Raw genomic sequence first — 20,155 nt, forward strand, 5'->3', positions numbered from 1 at the left:
CTTTTTTCATTGATAGTTATTTTTCTGTTCAGTGTCATTCAATGCAGTGTCATTATTATTAGTCATTTTAAAAAGAATGGAGACATTTGGTATTTACACACACAACTGAAAAAGTCACATATCTCTGAATGTAATCTGAGTTGTTCGTCTCACCATATAAATAACTGTTTTCACATCAAAGCTTCCTATTTACAGCACCAGACAGCATGTTTCTGTTCCTCATCTTCTCCTGATGAACTCACATTGGTGTTCTGTCTCATCTTACCAACATAGAAATACAACACATAGATAAGGATGTCCTCTTATCAGTGTTCTGTCTCATGTAAACACAGATATACAAAAATTGAGAATTATGTCCTTTTTTGGATGTTCTGTCTCATCTTAAAATCACAGGCAGTCATCACACAGGGAAAGTGTTTGGGCTCCACAAATACTTCAAGAAGAACTGTTATCTGAAATGGGGGGAAGACATTTAGATATATGAGGAACAGAAAAGAGGAAAACGTTTTAACACCCCCTAAACACACACATACACACTTCCCAAACAGACAGTCTAATATTGACCAGTGTTATGACCACTGATTGAATGTTTGAGTGAACAACATGGCATCGGCTCTGATCTGGATAGTGTTTGTTCTGAATGCCGTGTTAGAAGACATTTGCACACAGGTAAACTATGATTATAAAACACTTCAATCCAAGAATCATGTTCATGTCTTCTGGAATTTCTGATAACTGATTTAGTATTTTACTGATTTCTAATTTGAAGTTTACAATTTTTCAGAGCTCTGCACTGACTTAAGTGTTTTACAGCTTGTTTTTATCATAATATAGTCTGTATTTACTATCAAGACTCTCTTCAGTCTTCTCATCCTTTCCATCAAGGTGAATAATCATCTAACCCTCTAATGTTATTTCCAATGCAAGCATATTTTAGAGAGCATTTGTGAAAAGCTAAAAAGATAGTCAAACATAGATCCATATTTGATCACGTTCCCTATTCCCCTATTTCCCTTGATTGAAAAACAAATAGACATGTCTACCTGCAACTCCGTTTTCATTAAGCTGACATGTTTTTTAAGCTGACACTGTTTATCAACAGTGTGTGTATTTACTTTCATAGATGCTTTTTCATACTAGTCTGCTATAGGAACCCACAACACATGCAAGTCATATTCCTGTGATAAGATCTGAGCTCACGAAGTAAGTAGAAGTCACTAGCAAAAGAAAATAAATCTTGTAGAATAGAGATAATGCTTTAATTTAAGAATCGAGATAATGCCTTAATTTATAGTATCGAGATAATGCTTTAATTTAAGAATAGAGATAATGCTTTAATTTAAGGAATATAGATAATGTTTTAATTTAAGAATAGAGATAATGCTTTAATTTACAAACCATGTAGTGAGAATAAAATAGATTGTTTTATTGGATTTGGGAACTCAGACTCAGTACAACATATGAACTCTATCAGCAGATACTTTACAGTCTGACAGTCACAGTTCGAAGTCTTATCAGGGAAATCCAAAGGGTTCATTGAAAATGTGTAAGTACACCTCAATTCAAAATAACTGTAATATGGCTTTAAATGCCTTTCTGTTTCAATAGGGAATAGAATTGTGGTAACACATATGGAAAATCCATCTGTAATCTATCACCAAGGGAAAATGTCAAAGAACTCCCAAATGAATGGCTTGTGACTTTTACAAATCTGGCAATGAGTGCAAATATAATCCCATCCAAATATATATATACAGCTCCGGAAAGAATTAAGAGACCACTGCACCTTTTTCTTTCCATTCCAAAAAAGTTGAAAAGTAAGGTTCTGAGTGAGGAACAGAAGGGTTAAAATTAAGAGACCACTGCAAATGGAACGCTTCTGTTCCTCAGTCAAAACTTTTCAACTTTTTTGGATGTCTCATAATGTTTTCCGGAGCTGTGTATATATAACACATATATACTGTGCCTTCAGAAAGTTTCAGACCGTTTGAATATTTGGATAGACTTAATTTCCAATGTTGCCATCAGTCTTCCAGTGTTTCCTCTGGGGGGGGGGGGGGTTGTAGAGTAGGGCAACACAAATCTTCTAGGTTTTAGGAAAACTATTTCCTGTAGTTCAGCTCATTGATGGGGGGGGGGCACTTGAGGGAGTGGCACATGCAGGGAGCTAGGTGTCCTCCTCATTTCACTCCATCTCTTTCCTTTCTCCCTCTCACCTTTCTTCCTATGCACTCCTCTCCATCTGTTCTGTCCTCTCCCCATTCCCTCCATCACTTCTTTACTTTCTTCCTCACTCCTCTATTCCTCTTTAATTCTCTCCATATCTTTTTCCGCTCTTTTGTCCACTCATCTCGGCTCTCTCTTTTCTGTTTCACTCTGGTCTACTCTCTGCTCTTCCATGTCCCCTGATGGTTTTCTCTTCTGTACCACTGTCTCTTACTTTCAAGACCCTGTCTCTACTCTGCCCAGTAAAGTAATTAATAAACTTAATATTAAAATACAGAGAATAACCTTGGTACTAAAATGTTTTTACCAATTAATGAGGTTATTTAGGTTCAAGTAAATACGCAATTTGATTCAGACATTCGTCAGACCAGCTAAAGTTACCTGATATTATTGTCACTGTAACTTTCTCTTTTGCTGCAACGTATTTAAATATTTTGACAAAGAAAAATCCCATTGAAAGCGGATCCATTGACATTGCACTTCATGTTGGATGAACAGCTAGCCAGCATGGCGAAATAGTAGGGTTAGCTGGCGAAATAGTAGGGTTAGCTAGCGAAATAGTAGGGTTAGCTAGCGAAATAGTAGGGTTAGCTGGAGAAATAGTAGGCTTAGCTAGCGAAATAGTAGGCTTAGCTAGCGAAATAGTAGGCTTAGCTAGCGAAACCTTTACTGATGTCATTGTTTCTCAAAACAACCGTGCATACAACCGGGCAGCAATATCTAAACATCTAAAAGAGGTGAGAATGTTTTGTGTTTTAACTGAATAGCTAATTAACTAACTAAAGGAAACAAATGACTGGAACTTATACAGTGTGTTCCTCTGGTAACCTGTCTAAACCCTTGCTTCTATAGAGGCATACACTCTGAAACAGGTTTCGCGCACCGGGAGAACGAGTGGTTTCGAACGTGGTGAGGACATTGTGCTTCTCGTACAGCTCATTTACATAGAGCATATTGGGGGTTCCGATTACTATGACAAGGCAATCTGTGTTTCTCAAATTGCATACAGAAAATGGCACAATGAGCTAAATACCCGTAAGAAAGATGTTGTACCCTGACAAATCATTTGTCATTTGTCGAACAAAACGTTTTGATTATTGATTTTTTTTCTAGACTTCTCAGGAAAGATTTTGCCTTGGCGGGGCACCACAGTAAAATGAATGCAACAGAATCACTGCTACACACAATAAGCCATAATAACAGAGCTACGAAATCAATAAATCCTCCCAAACCCATGGTGCAAATAACTTGTCATGAAGCCCATGGATCTCTGCAGACCTCAGGTTATTAAAAAAAGCTTTTTGACACTAGAACTGCCAAATGCCTATGCCAATTGGCGTTTGAGTTTGAACATTATTTTTGGAGGGAAAGAGAAACCAAGTCGCACAAACATTCTACCGACTTATTTTACTGAAGATGAATGAACTACAAATTTATTAGGCTAAATAATTATTCACAAAACGAAATTCCAATGATATCTCGTCTTTTTCTAATAACTCCTCATTTTTCGATAACTTATTCATGTCACCTATAGAAAGATCGTATATGCCAGAAATCTAGGAGATCTATGCATTGGTGTTGAAATCAACTCGATAGCACCACTACAACGAATTAATTAACCATTTAAAACAAACAAATTCTGTAATTAATTTATTTTGTATACTTCTATATAGTTGGATGATGACGCAGTAGATTAACTGATGCTCTGGCTGGACGGTGATGCAGAAGAGGAGAATGTCCATGTTAATAGGGAGGATATGTATTCTAATGACGCCAAATGGCGTTCGACTCTGGCGGTTACTGGGGGTCAAAAAGGCCTGGAAGTTCTAGTGTTAAAAGGTCTCTGTAGACACAGTGGGGTCCATCAATGTGAAATGGAAGACGTTTGCCACCACCAAGACTATTCCTAAAGTAAGCATTTCAGTCAAAATAAGTAACTGGGCAAGAAGGGCCTTGGTCAGGGAGGTGACCATGAATCCAATGGTGTCGGAGTCACCCAGCAGAGACGGAACCAACAATCTCTACAAACCTCCATCAATCTTTCCTTTATGGTAAGTGGCTGGACAGAAGCCTCTCTTGAGTAAAAGACATATGACATGCCATCTGAAGGACGGAGATCAAGACCACAAAAAGTATCTGATGAGATCAAAATCCATTTATTACGCCTAAATGCCAAGGTACCACTCATCGCCTGGCTTATACCATCGCTATACAGAAGAATGGTGGTGGAAGCATCATGCTATGGGGAGGCTTCTCAGCGGAAAAACCTGGGAGACTGATCAGCATTGAGGGTAGGATGAACACAGTAAAATATAGAGAGATCCTTGATGAAAAACAGTGCAGTTCACTGATGCTCCCCATCCAGTCTGAGAGAGCTTGAGAGGATCTACAAGGAAGAAAGGGAGGAACTGTTCAAATCAACTGTGCAAAGCTGGAGGAAACATACCCAAGAACACTTGAAGCTGTAATTGCATTTGATATGTTGTCTTTGTACTATTTTGAATTAAATATAGGAATAAATGATTTGCACATCATTGCATTCTGTTTTTATTTGCATTTTACGCAGTGTCCCAACATTTTTGGAAACGGGGTTGTAAGACAGCTTCAGTATGATGTAGTCCATCATACAGCTTTGCGTTTTATGATCATTTTCTTCGATACATTTCAGTTTGCTGTGGCTCTCAGGTTTCCAGAAGGGCCAGACATTGGCTTATGATTGAATATACCTCATACCAAACAAACTACGTTAAATCAAAAATTACTTTTCATGAAATCAACATTTGTTCAAAGTTCTCTCAAGACGGGTTCATCTTAGAGATACCACAGGCTCATTCAAAGTTAGGGATACATGCTGTTATCTATTATGCTCGTGACCCATGGAAGATTTTGCAAACTTCAGCTAGATGTTTCAGTGTCTATGGGTCAATTCAAATGCTTGGTGAATGACCATTTTATTGTCCAATGTCCATTTGTATCTTTTTTTTTGGTAAACCACTGGGTTCAACTGTAAAATTTGTCTCAGACTGACATCTTTGTATAAAAGAGAATGTCAGAACACCATCATCTGAACTCAAGCTCTATAACCTGACCACCTCCATATTGAAGGACATAGCAATCAAAGTTTATTCAAAGTTTTATGAACCAAAACTTTGTCTATTTTAAAAGAAAAATTTAAAACAAGATTGGATTCCTTTACAGAAATAGAGCTTGTGTAGTTTTGGACTCGGGGATATAATCCAGCTCACCTTTTGTCCTTTGAGCCATTAGATGCACTCTTTCACTGTTCCCTTGATTTATACCTGCGGACAGTGAAGCACTAACTTTTGACTACTTACAAGATACTCTTGCAGAAACATTACAGATCCCATTATTTATCAAAGTTAATCAATTAATTACAGCACAAGAACACAGGTCTGGTTTAGTACTTGACATGCAAAGCAGAGCTTCAGAGCTAGGTAAAAACACTTACTTTTTTTCTTGTGCAACAGAAGTAGCAAAAGAACAAAATTTGTTCAGGCTTGAATGCATTTAGATATTGCTGGTGGTTTGGCTTGAAAAAAATATTTTGTGTTACTTTTTTCTTTGAGTGCTGCTATATTGATACATATTATAATGTATTAAACTAGTATCATACATAAGACTGTGTTTCATCATGCATATTATCTACATGCTATTATTGTATTAAAAAGTGCTTGTTTAAATAAAGGCAAATATTAAATAAAAATACGAGTTTGACCTGTCATGATATGTCACCAGTTTCTTGCTCTTCAAGAGCTTTGAGATTCTATAACAAGCTGAATAACAACAACAACAATAATATTTTATTATTATTATTATTTATTTGTAATATCATTGTGTCAAATTACTAAAGGATATTTACAGTATTATATATTTTCCGGATTACGTCCATCATAATGTGTCTCGTATAATATTGTGATAAACCTAAGGTGTCTTAACATGTAATTATTTCTTAGGTGTTACCAAAGATGAGATACGTCTGTGCAGGGAAAAACCTGAGCTACATACCAGCCCTTCACCCCAAAACAGAATATCTGGATTTTAGCTTCAACAACCTGGCATCTTTACACCAGAACCTTTTCCCTAAACTGGTGGATTTACAGTTCCTTGATCTTACGAGGTACTCTATTTTTTTGTCCTTTGAACATCTTCATTGTTAATGTACTGCATCCATCATTATTGGCACATTGACCTTTTTCATATTTTGGCTTTACACAAAATTTTGGATTTGAAATAAAACAATTAGTGAGTTTTTATTTGTATATTTGTGGAAATAATAGTTTCACCTTCTTATACAAAAGATGTAGTAAAAACAAGCCCCCTAGTGGTTGACATTATTTTAATTGTATTTGTTTACAAAGACAAATTGGTGGAAGATCTGGTCTAATAATCAGGAAATTAAACAGATTTGCATTGGCAGATTGACTAGTGCAGTCAAGAACTGTATACTTTTCTGCCCTGAAAGACTTCCTGTTTGTTATGACAATATGTTTGAGGTCATTGTCCTGCTGTATGATCAAGCTCTGTCCAGTAGGTTTGGAGGCACTTGCTTGCAGATTAGCAGACTAGATTTGTCTGTTCACTTCACAATTCAATCCGCTGCTGTCAGCAGTTACATGACCAATAACATAACATCCCCTCCACTGTTTTTCACAGATGAGGTAGTATGCTGTGGATTTTGGTAATGCACCCATAATTGCTGCAGATCTCATTGGGAAGTAGCACATATGCTTTTACCCTGCTTATTCCATACCTGCTACAGCAGGAAGTAGTCTCCAAAGAGTTATAGCCTTTTTGAAAGCAGGAAAATGTTGAGACTAAGTACATTTACCAACATATCTACTAATAGGAGCATTGCTGAAAGATATATTTGAATGCTCTTTTCAGTCAAGAATCAAGAACAACCACGACTACTCAAATCGTCTTGTAGCACAATTGGTATGATATGGAGGATTTATGTTAAACAAAACATGAACACATTTATTCATCAGATCTCGCACCTTCTTCAATATCCACTGTGATATGATAGTCTGTGTTGTAGTTTGGTTCACAAATAAACTTTTCGATCCTCTGTCTGGCCAATTAGGTGTGAAAAATGCTCTCATTCCTAGAAATGTCTTAGATATGATACACACCGCCTAAGGTCACCGCAAGGCTCAGAGCCCTTTAACTAGATAACAGTTGATTGATCTCAAATCCAAACCTTTGAGGAATATAGAGCAGAAAAAAGTACACATTCTTCATTAACCCAATAAAAATGAAGGGTACTGTAGTTTACAGATGTTCTGGAGAAGTACATTGAATTGTATTATTTTTCCTTGTTCAACAGATGTAGAATCCAACATATAGCTGGCAATGCTTTCAACAATGTGCGGAATGTAAGGACATTGGTTCTTACTGGTAACCCCATTGAACACATTGGGAATAAAGATTTAAACACACTACATGAACTGCAAAAGCTTGTTCTTGTAGATACAGGCCTTCTCTCCATTGAGGACTTGCATATCAACTATCTAAACAAACTGCAAGAGTTAAATGTGGGGGCTAACCAGCTTCTCTCCATGCAAATCCCATCCTATCTCATCAACTTCACAGACTTCAGGATATTGGACCTGCATGCTAACAACATAACTGTCATAAGAGCAGATGACACAGCTGTCTTAAGGCAAATAGGAAAAAACATCACAGTTATACTCAATAGAAATCCTATAATACATATAGATCCAGGAGCATTTCAGAACATCACCCTAAGGAAACTTGACCTCCGTGAGACATTTATATCAACTGAAGTCACTAAAGACTGTCTTAATGCATTATCTGGTCTTAATGTTGGCAATATACTTATTGGACATTTTGGAAGGAAACATAAGATCCTCACTTTAGATTTTTACTTTTTACAAGGCCTCTGTGGTATTAAATTCCAGGAAATATATTTTCATATAGTTGAAAGGACACCCACGGGAAAAAATAATTTGCTTCTTTGTATGATAAATGCCACAAAGATTTCCCTTATAGATGGAGAATTGAAAGACACAGAATGGGTCCAATTTAAACAAATCAAAGAGTTATATTTAGCAGGGAGCAGATTAGAAAACATACCTAGTCGACAACTTTCAAATCAGTACACATTACAGAAACTAACGATCACAGAAAATATACATCCTGTTGCATTTTTTGATTTAATGATAAATATGCCTCTCCTCCAATATATAGATATTAGTAAAAATCAATTATTGCTAAGAGGCTGTTGTCATACAATTTTCAAATTCATGCCTAAGCTCCAGCACCTCAACATGAGTCTGAACTCTGAAATTCAGTTTCTTTACAAGCCATTCCAAGGATTAGATTCCCTTCAGGTGCTAGACTTCCATCATACAAAGCTTAAGTCCGTTAATTTCAACATGGAGAACCTCAAAGACCTGATGTATTTGGACATGTCCTATTCACGTATTATCTTCACACATGAGTTTATATTCAAAGGTCTTGGGAATCTGAGAGTTCTCAAGATACCCGGCAACTATTTCCAAGGAGACGTATTCTTGCATATGTTTGTGGATCTTAAACGCCTGGAAATATTGGATATTTCTTCCTGTGGTATTGACAGTTTTCTCTGGAAGTCTTTTGGTAACCTCAAAGAGTTACGGCACTTGACTCTAAGTGGAAATACACTGACAGCTATAGATTTTGTGACCAATCCAGGCCTTGCTGCGCTTTCATGGATGGACTTAAGCCAAAACCAAATTTCTCACATCGCTGTCCATGTTCTACATAATCTACCCAAAAATCTGACAACATTTGATTTGTCCAACAACCCAATTGATTGCTCTTGCTCCCAATCTGACTTTATCATGTGGATAATGACCCATAAAAACATAATAAAGAATCACCACAATGTGTTGTGCAAAACATCCTCACCTGAATCATCACCAGTGTTTGACTTTGACCTTGAAAGCTGCACATACATCTTGATATTAAACATTTTAGGGCCCATCTCTGTTGTAATATTGATTCTTACATTGTCCGTCTTGGCCTACAAGTTTCAGTTCTACCTGCGTTATTGCTGCATTTTGCAGAGAGGCTACAAGGTGTCCCAGCAGCAGGAATGTGCTTATGATGCCTTTGTAATCTACTCCAACAAGGACGAGGCCTGGGTGATGGAGGAACTGGTGGAGAACCTTGAGAATGGAATCCCTCCCATTCAGCTGTGCCTCCATGTGCGGGACTTTGAAGTGGGCAAGCCCATCACTTCCAACATCATAGATGAGGGAATCATGGGTAGTCGTAAAGTCATTGTGGTGGTTTCGCAGCACTTCATCAATAGTGCGTGGTGTCGTTTTGAGTTTGAGGTGGCTCAGTGCTGGTTGGTCCTGGAGGGCAACCCCAACATCATCATCATCATACTGGAGGATGTGGAGGAGGTGAAGATCAAAAAAGTGTTTGGGCTCCACAAATACTTGAAGAAGAACACTTACCTCAAATGGAAGGACAACCCCATCAGCAGCATGAGGTTCTGGGTTCGTCTCAGGAAGGCTGTCCTCTCAAACACTCCAAAATAGATTTTTGCATCACCTTAAGAATACTAAAGGGTTTATTTACAGTACCTGTTACATATATTTTTTTAACAGTATTTCTCCTAAAGAAATATCAGACATTTCCTACTTCATGTAAATTTAATTGTCTAACTGAATTTCAAATCTTTATTTCCTCTTTGGTCACCATGCCCTTTTTTCAATTGTAGTTCAATTTCAGTTCAATATAATTAAATTTAGAGTAATTATTATTAATACTTTTTAAAAGAATGAAGACATTTGGTAATTTCACACACAGCTGAAATAGCAAACATCTCTGAATGTAATCTGAGTGATTCTTCCCAGCATATAAATAAAAATGTTAACATCAAACGTTCCTCTTAATGGCACCAGACAGCATGTTTCTGTTCCTCATCTTCTCCTGATGAACTCTTGTTGGTGTTCTGTCTCATCTTAACAACAAAGAAACACAACACATAGATAAGGATGCTCTTTTATTGGTGTTCTGTCTCATCTTAACAATAGAGATATGCGAATCCCAGGGAAGGATGTCTTCATTTTGCAGAGTGAATGTTGTAATGTTATGTAAAGTTATATAATATAAATAATTGTTGAAATTTATTTAATTTTGGCCAAATAAGTGTACTGTATTTAGATGCTTTTGTTTGGAATTATTTTGTAACTTCTTAATTGACAAATCTACTAGTTTCATACCATATTAACTCATACTCCAAGAGTATTTTTTGTCGCTGAATCAAATTCTAAATTGCTACAGGGAGACTATCAGTTTTCAGTCCAGACAATTACACATTTCAGGACATTTTGTAAACAGCTTCCCTCTTTTGTGTGTCTAAGTATATGGCGAATCGGCTTCACAGTTACTTAGTTGGCAGAAATAGTACATGCAAAAGACAGCTGCTCATGTCAAGTCTTGATTCTAGGGTTTGCATTTGTAGTTTGTTGCTCATGTCAAGTCTTGATTCTAGGGTTTGCATTTGTAGTCTGTTGCTGGTGTCTGACAACATGAGGAGCAAAGTATCATTGTATGTTATTCTGGACATGATGACACAAATAAATCTGAATGGATTGCTCAGAGAAATATCCCCAAAAAATTTGACATATGAGACAAATATTAAAATGGAAAAGAGGGTTGGTAAAAGCAAAGTGTCAAGAAAACAAAGGGACGGACACACCATTTTATCTGTGAAATAATGTAGGGGGGGTTATGTTTTGGCCATGAATAGCCAATTGATCATGCCCTTTATATGTAGAAGTTTCTTATTCATTTAAAAGAATACAGTGATTGTGCATATTATGTTACTGTATGCATAACCATGGTTATTTATATCATATAAAGTAAATAAACCTGTTATGAAGAATTTTTAAATCACTTATGTCCTGTGTTTCTATAGTAACTGAATAAGAATAGGTCCTAGCTAAGATGGCTGCCAGATTGTTTGTTTCTGATGTATTGGGGCTCTGTGACATCAGCCTGTCTAATGTTCTAGATCTATGTTCTATATCTAAGGCCACATCAAACCTTTGTGCAGTAAACATGTCAATGTTAGGACATGGAGCAGACTGCTACTAGGAATATCTGATGGGGGGTTGAGCACACACACACACACATCCACACATCCTCTCTCTCTTCCTCTCTCACAGTTCAGCACGTGTCGCTGATGAGTCCAGAGCAGTCAGTTAAAGGCAGTTACTGTGGCCAAGACGAGGTGACCCACATTCTCCTATGCAGCGACCAGAAATTCATTAATGTCACATCACTTTCCACCCCACTAGAGACACACACAGACACACACACCATCCAAACCACTAGACCCTGCGGATCAAGAGTCTTTGGAGAGAGGGAGAAATGGATGAAGAGGAAGATAGAAAAAGGGAGTTAGAGGGAGAGACAGGGAGGAGAGGGGAGAGAGAGGGAGGGAGGGAAAAAGGATATAGAGGGAAAGAAAGAGAGGGAAAAAAGTAGATAGAGAGGCAGAGGGAGAAAAGTAGATAGTGAGGCAGAGGGAGAAAAGTAGATAGAGAGGCAGAGGGAGAAAAGTAGATAGAGAGGCAGAGGGAGAAAAGTAGATAGAGAGGCAGAGGGATGTTTTGTTTTAGTTTTACATTACATGTGCCCCCTCTTAATAAACTCCCAAAACATAGATGTGTATATGTTGTAGATAGATAGGCACATATTCACCAAATTACATATACAAAAATAAGTTTCCCCTCAAACAAGGGTAGTCCCTTCAGAGCTTGGAAGAATTCAAAAACCCATTTTATTCTTGTTTTTACCAGTCCTGTATAATGTTTTCCGATATCTTACTGAGGTAAGGATTAAGGCCTGGGGTTAGAGATTTCTGGTTTTCTGGTACCCACAAAGATAGAATAACCTGTGTGTGCATCACAAAGACAGAATAACCTGTGTGTGCATCACAAAGACAGAATAACCTGTGTGTGCAACACAAAGACAGAATAACCTGTGTGTGCATCACAAAGACAGAATAACCTGAGTGTGCAACACAAAGACAGAATAACCTGTGTGTGCATCACAAAGACAGAATAACCTTTGTGCTCATTATAAAGATAGAATAACCTGTGTGTGCATCACAAAGACAGAATAACCTTTGTGCTCATTACAAAGATAGAATAACATGTGTGTGCATCACAAAGACAGAATAACCTGTGCGTCTCTAAGACAGAATAACCTGTGTGTGCATCACAAAGACAGAATAACCTGTGTGTGCATCACAAAGACAGAATAACCTGTGTGTGCGTCTCTAAGACAGAATAACCTGAGTGTGCATCACAAAGACAGAATAACCTGTGTGTGCAACACAAAGACAGAATAACCTGTGCGTCTCTAAGACAGAATAACCTGTGTGCATCACAAAGACAGAATAACCTGTGTGTGCACGAGTTTGTTCATGTCCAAGGAAGGGAGAACGTTTTCGAGAGTTAACAATGAGAAACTTTTTTTTAACCTCTATGGATTCCAGCATCTTGCAGGCAGAGCAGACCTTAGTAGTTCTCAAGACGAGTCAGGCGTTTGCCTGGTAGATCAGAAAGATGAGTCAGCTCACTTATTGCGCTGGCCTGTAGGAATATAAATATCTCTGCAGACATAATGACAACCCATCCCCTCTACAGTGCATCACTTTAGGCCAGGACACATGGGGTTATTGACCCAGGCACTAAAGATGGGATGGGAGCCATAATGGACCAAGGAGCTGATGGGGCTACAGCATCAATATTAATATTAAATATCTTCAGCCAAACCTGTCCACGAGCAGACTGGCCATCTGGCATTTCAGGCAAATTTCAGAGGGGTTGTTCCATTTTCTTGCCTGCTAGGTGTGGGTAGTTTTTGTTTTCGGCATCCATTACAGCCCCGGAGTCACTTTACACAGGCCCAGCACTGAACGTCCAACTACATGTCCCTTCAAAAGTACATACGTTTTGGTGAATAAATGTATGAAGTTCATTCATTTTTACTTAATAAAATCATAGTAAAATTAAGATACATATTCATATTCTGTCAACCAGAGCACTAAAATAGTGTCAACCAGAGCACTAACATACTGTCATCCAGAGCACTAACATATTGTCATCCAGAGCACTAACATATTGTCATCCAGAGCACTAACATACTGTCATCCAGAGCACTAACATATTGTCATCCAGAGCACTAACATACTGTCATCCAGAGCACTAAAATAGTGTCAACCAGAGCACTAACATACTGTCATCCAGAGCACTAACATATTGTCATCCAGAGCACTAACATAATGTCATCCAGAGCACTAACATAATGTCAACCAGAGCACTAACATATTGTCATCCAGAGCACTAACATACTGTCAACCAGAGGACTAAATTCATGTTAACCAGAGCACTAACAAACTGTAAGCCATGCCTCAACAAAACCTGACAACAACAGAAAAGCTTTTTTTATGATAATTTGGGGTTTAAAAGGGATGTAACGTACCATAACCACATATTGTTTTGGTTTGCAGTAGCATTGACATTAAAAGTCCCAATGCCAAGTAATCTGTCACCTTTATTAGATAAAACCAATTATCCACAGTAACTTACCACAGTGAATGCATACATTTTTACACAAAAATATCACGTCAGCTTGTAAAATCCAAATTCACCATTTCCCACTAAAAGGCATTTGATTGGGGTTGGCATGAAGGACAGTACAAATTGTGCACACTTCAGGGGAAAGGAGAGGGATTGGTACACAGGTTCATTTACAATGCATCAGGGAGACCACCGTGTCCCAAATGATACCCAGGTCTTAAGTACACAACGCAGGGCTCAGGGCACCATTAGGACAGAGCCTGAGTGGACACTCCACTCACACAGCAGCGCTGCTATTCACATCTACTTCAATCAGGAACCAGGGGATTGTCAGTGGGTGAGCTGCCCCATGCGCAGAGACAGGGGCAGGGGGAGAGAGGAGAGAGGGGCAGGGGGGAGAGAGGAGACAGGGGCAGGGGGAGAGAGGAGACAGGGGGAGAGAGGAGAGAGGGGCAGGGGGGAGAGAGGAGACAGGGGAAGGGGGAGAGAGGAGAGAGGGGCAGGGGGAGAGAGGAGAGAGGGGCAGGGGGAGAGAGGAGTGAGGGGCAGGGGGAGAGAGGAGAGAGGGGCAGAGACAGGGGCAGGGGGGAGAGAGGAGAGAGGGGCAGGGGGGAGAGTGGAGAGAGGGGCAGGGGGGAGAGAGGAGAGAGGGGCAGAGACAGGGGCAGGGGGGAGAGAGGAGAGAGGGGCAGGGGGAGAGAGGAGAGAGGGGCAGGGGGAGAGAGGAGAGAGGGGCAGAGACAGGGGCAGGGGGGAGAGTGGAGAGAGGGGCAGAGACGGGCAGGGGGGAGAGAGGATTTTGCAGGTTTTCCCACTTACAAAGCATGTAGAAGTCTGTAATTATTATCATAGGTCCTCTTCAACTGTGAGTGACGGAATCTAAAACAAAAATCCAGAAAATAAAGTTTTATTAATTAATTAGCATTTTATTGCATGACATAAGTATTTGATACATCAGAAAAGCAGAACTTAATATTTGGTACAGAAACTTTTGTTTGCAATTACAGAGATCATACGTTTCCTGTAGTTCTTGACCAGGTTTGCACACACTACAGCAGGGATTTTGGCCCACTCCTCCATACAGACCTTCTCCAGATCCTTCAGCTGTCGCTGGGCAATACGGACTTTCAGCTCCCTCCAAAGATTTTCTATTGGATTCAGGTCTGGAGACTGGCTAGGCCACTCCAGGACCTTGAGATGCTTACGGAGATCTTACGGAGCTACTCCTTAGTTGCCCTGGCTGTGTGTTTCGGGTCGTTGTCATGCTGGAAGACCCAGCTACGACCCATCTTCAATGCTCTTACAGTGGGAAGGAGGTTGTTGGTCAAGATCTTGCGATACATGGCCCCATCCATCCTCCCCTCAATACAGTGCAGTCATCTTGTCCCCTTTGCAGAAAAGCATCCCCAAAGAATGTTTACATCTCCATGCTTCACGGTTGGGATGGTGTTCTTGGGGTTGTACTCATCCTTCTTCTTCCTCCAAACATGGCGAGTGGAGTTTAGACCAAAAAGCTATATTTTTGTCTCATCAGACCACATGCCCTTCTCCCATTCCTCCTCTGGATCATCCAGATGGTCATTGGCAAACTTCTGACGGGCCTAGACATGTGCTGGCTTGAGCAGGGGGACCTTGCGTGCGCTGCAGGATTTTAATCCATGACGGCGTAGTGTGTTACTAATGGTTTTCTTTGAGACTGTGGTCCCAGTTCTCTTCAGGTCTTTGACCAGGTCCTGCCGTGTAGTTCTGGGCTGATCCCTCACCTTCCTTATAATCATTGATGCCCCCACTAGGTGAGATCTTGCATGGAGCCCCAGACCGAGGGAGACTGACCGTCATCATGAACTTCTTCCATTTTTTAATAATTGCGCCAACAGTTGTTGCCTTCTCACCAAGCTGCTTGCCTATTGTCCTGTAGCCCATCCCAGCCTTGTGCAGGTCTACAATTTTATCCCTGATGTCCTTACACAGCTCTCTGGTCTTGGCCATTGTGGAGAGGTCTGTGTGAGCCGGAATTCTTACTGGTTGGTAGGTGATCAAATACTTATGTCATGCAAAAAAATGCTAATCAATTATTTAAAAATCATACAATGTGATTTTCTGGATTTTTGTTTTAGATTCTGTCTCTCACAGTTGAAATGTACCTATGATAAAAATGACAGACCTTTACATGCTTTGTAAGTAGGAAAACCTGCAAAATCAGCAGTGTATCAAATACTTGTCCTCCCCACTGTACATCCACACAGCAATGATATTTAAATCTCTTAAACGGGCGGTCAGCATGTATGGCTGTGGAATATTAGCAGGGAGTAAATCTTAAACATTAAATTACATCTTATCCACAGTATCTAGATGCTGGGAGATGAGCCCACTTTGGGACACAGTATAGAGTTGCTTTTAATCAACAACTAACTGTTTGGAGCTGTGGCTGTGGTAAACGTAGTTAGGACACTCAGCTCAGTGTGGAAGGTTGATTCTGTCTAGACAGTTTGTTTGTCAGTAGGTCAGGCTGGTGATATTCCTCCAGTCAGTCCCAGACAACAGAATGAAAAATTCATGAGGTGGCAGCTTTCGTGTGACGCCCACGGAGAAGGTTCAGTTTGCATCGCACACTCATGAAAAAAGACAGTCACTTAAGAGACTAGATTACAACAGCAGCAATATAATTTCCCTTGCCATGGGTACAAACCAGCCAGTGACACTTGCTGCAAAACCTTATGAATGGAAGATAAATTAATATGAAGTCATTAATAAGTAATTGATTTTGATGTCTTACTCTCAAAGCGGTACAACCTCCTGTTGTTTGGTCAGTTATTGGTACAGTATTTGCACCAATAACAAGTGAAGAAATTGTGTGTGAAAAGTAGTTGTCAATCTATGGATTGCAAAAAAAATCTCTTGCTCGTAGTTCCATTCTAACTAGGAGCTGTACAGCCAAGGACTGACCACATCCTTCCTCTTTAAAGATGTCTAAGTCAAGGACTGAGCACATCCTTCCTCCATGTGTCTGGTCTTTAAAGATGTCTAAGTCAAGGACTGACAACATCCTTTCTCTATGTGTCTGGTCTTTATAGATGTCTAAGTCAAGGACTGACAACATCCTTCCTCTATGTGTCCAGTCTTTATAGATTTCTAAGTCAAGGACTGACAACATCCTTCCTCTATGTGTCTGGTCTTTATAGATGTCTAAGTCAAGGACTGACAACATCCTTCCTCTATGTGTCTGGTCTTTATAGATGTCTAAGTCAAGGACTGACAACATGCTTCCTCTATGTGTCTGGTCTTTATAGATGTCTAAGTCAAGGACTGACAACATGCTTCCTCTATGTGTCTGGTCTTTATAGATGTCTAAGTCAAGGACTGACAACATCCTTCCTCTATGTGTCTGGTCTTTATAGATGTCTAAGTCAAGGACTGACAACATGCTTCCTCTATGTGTCTGGTCTTTATAGATGTCTTAGTCTCTGGTGAAATTTGGAGCACAGTTAATATAATACTGCTTGCTGTGTTCAGTAAAGAAAAATTAAATCCTATTACATGTTTAGTGCACTGCTTTTCAACTTTGGGCCACATGATTTTGGTCAAATGTAGTGTGCTTTAAATTAAATAGGGTGCCCATTTAGGAAGCTGACAAGGAGTGGCATTTCTGTCTATGTTGTCACTCTGACCTTTGAAAATATCACTGATTAAATCTTTAATTATTTATAAAGGCCAGGGAGTGTTGGGTGAGGAAGGTTGTTGTGAGGGAATGGGGGATGGAGGTGGGGGTGACAGTGGGAATGGGGGATGGAGGTGGGGGTGACAGTGGGGATGGGGGATGGAGGTGGGGGTGACAGTGGGGATGGGGGGTGGCGCTGGGGGATTGGTGTCAGATATGATGGGGTAGTTTTAAAGTAGAACTATAGAAACACAAGACTGTGGATAATCTGAGTGGAACTAACGCTCTGTCCCAATCAATAGCTGCAGCGCCTGAATTTTTTGTATAATATCAATATAAAAACTGAAAAGTTGTGGTTCATTAATGATGTCACATTAGTCCACTTGCCAGAAAAAGTAACTGGCCTTTACGCAAACCTCCTTGTCCTCTCTACTTGCCTGTCAAAACCCATGGAGTCATTGAACCCAGAGGTCTCTCCCTTCTGACCTTCTCCGTTCAAACCTGTTCCTGGGGAACTACCTATCTGGTTTAACATGCTCACACAGACATAACTGCATGCCACAGGGAGATTTTAGCGTTTGTCTGGGAACTTTCCAGGCCTTTTGAATAGAAAGTAAAAGACGGTAAGAGAAGTTAGAGTAAAAGACGGCCTGTCTGCACTTACTTGGTTAAAACACACATTGTGTCTCTCATGGAGAGAGATAAAAAGCCAGTATTTCTTCCGGCCCCCGGATTCGTGGTGGAATGTCTCCGCAGGTGACGCTGAGTACCGAAGAGAGTCCCTTGCGGCGGCGAAGTCCCCTGCGGCAGCTGTTCGCTGGGACGGGCTGGTCTTCAGTCTGTCTGGAAGAGCAGAAGACTGTCTGCAGTGCGGTCTTTTCATCTGAACAGATGTGAACAGGTAGCATGGGGTGTTCGTCCCAGAATGTCCGTTTCTTTGTCTCCATTCTTTTCACATAGTTTCTAGGACTGAAGCCTTACAGCCTTCAAACAATTACACTCTCAACAGTTTATGAATGCATACATCTATCGACATGTACAGTTCTCCTCATAGCAATCTTTGCTCAGGGCAGAAATCTTAAACATTTCCTCTGTAAGGGACTTGTCTGTCATTGGCTACATGGTGACATATAGAAATATCATGATGACATGAATAACAGCTAATCAAAGAGTCCCCGTTTAACACTGAGCCAGAAAGCTATTTTGACAGGGTGTGTGAAATCTAGGTATAATGAAAACGTCTGTTGGATAATGTAATGCCATATTTAGGCAAGAAATCTTCACGAGTAGGTTAAACTTTGAAAAGCTTGGGAATAGATAATAGTGTACTTTAGTTGGTTGCACTTTGATATGACTTAATATTATTTCTAAACCATGTTACATTTTTCTGCAAGAATCTGATGGAGCGCAATGGTCAGAGCAGCTCAGCAGGTCCGGTATGGTGGGTCCAGTATGGCAAGTTGAGTGAGCATTCCTACTGTAGAACTGATTAAGACCAGCGGGTCAAATGAATGACTAAACTGCAATGGGTCACCTGGAAAAATCACACATAATGCTCAACCAAAATGCATGATGTTGTGTTTAACATACACAACATTTAACAAACACCACAGGCCAGATGAAGACTGAGATAAATAATTCTGTAGCGGAATATTAACAAACATTTCCAGAGTGGACGGGGGGGGGGTTTAGATAACTAACATGACAGCATTTGGTTTAAAAACATTGTTCTACTTTGTTTGATTGCAACTTTCAACCTTCCACTGTCTTATTTCTATTCTGTCAGGAAGGGCCATAATCCAAACGTGATTTGGGTCATTCTGAGACCCATGGATGCTCCCTTAATGGGTTATGGATGAATGGGGCATTTCTCAAATGTCTGGTAAATATAAATGCTGTCAATCAAATGTCCGGCGTCACATTTCCCTAACGGAGACCCTGCCACATACCCAGACACCTCTGATCTCCCCAAAGCAAACCCCTGATGATTTCCCCCCATCAGATCATAATTACCATAACTATCAATGACACTCCAGTTGGAAATCAAATCATTGTAACGAGGAAAAACAATGAATAAACAAACAGCAGAGTAGAAAATATGGCAACACTGATAATAACAACAAACATCCCATGAGAAAAGATGTATCTGGTGTTTGATAATCAAATGCTTATACGGCCGCGGTCCAAATGTTGACGGAAGTGCACTACCCCTAAGGCTCTGGTTGAAAGTAGTGCACTACCCCTAAGGCTCTGGTTGAAAGTAGTGCACTATCCCTAAGGCTCTGGTTGAAAGTAGTGCAGTACCCCTAAGGCTCTGGTTGAAAGTAGTGCACTACCCCTAAGGCTCTGGTTGAAAGTAGTGCACTACCCCTAAGGCTCTGGTTGAAAGTAGTGCACTACCCCTAAGGCTCTGGTTGAAAGTAGTGCACTACCCCTAAGGCTCTGATTGAAAGTAGTGCACTACCTCTAGGGCTCTGGTTGAAGTTAGTGCACTACCTCTAGGGCTCTGGTTGAAGTTAGTGCACTACCTCTAGGGCTCTTGTTGAAGTTAGGGCTCTGGAGCCCTAGAGGTAGTGCACTAACTTCAAACAGAGCCCTAGAGGTAGTGCACTAACTTCAACCAGAGCCCTAGAGGTAG

At 40.0% G+C, this 20,155-nt stretch overlaps 1 protein-coding gene across 3 annotated transcripts; it reads left to right on the forward strand.

The window, feature by feature from the left end:
- Positions 1 to 542: 542 nt before the first annotated feature.
- On the forward strand, positions 543 to 10,311 carry LOC105007542 (toll-like receptor 4). Of its 3 annotated transcripts, none has more exons than XM_020046920.2 (3): positions 543 to 669; positions 6,201 to 6,364; positions 7,574 to 10,311. In XM_020046920.2, the coding sequence occupies exons 1-3, from the start codon at positions 604 to 606 to the stop codon at positions 9,798 to 9,800; spliced, it is 2,457 nt and encodes an 818-aa protein (XP_019902479.2). In that variant the 5' UTR covers positions 543 to 603; the 3' UTR covers positions 9,801 to 10,311. The 3 variants fall into 3 exon arrangements, with proteins under 3 accessions (XP_019902479.2, XP_019902480.2, XP_010864812.1); XM_020046921.2 differs by lacking the exon at positions 543 to 669 and adding an exon at positions 1,508 to 1,546; XM_010866510.3 differs by lacking the exon at positions 543 to 669 and having other exon boundaries at positions 6,293 to 6,364; positions 9,384 to 10,311.
- The last annotated feature ends 9,844 nt before the right edge of the window (positions 10,312 to 20,155 follow it).

Source organism: Esox lucius, chromosome 5 (assembly GCF_011004845.1).
Source record: "Esox lucius isolate fEsoLuc1 chromosome 5, fEsoLuc1.pri, whole genome shotgun sequence".
NCBI lineage: Eukaryota > Metazoa > Chordata > Actinopteri > Esociformes > Esocidae > Esox > Esox lucius.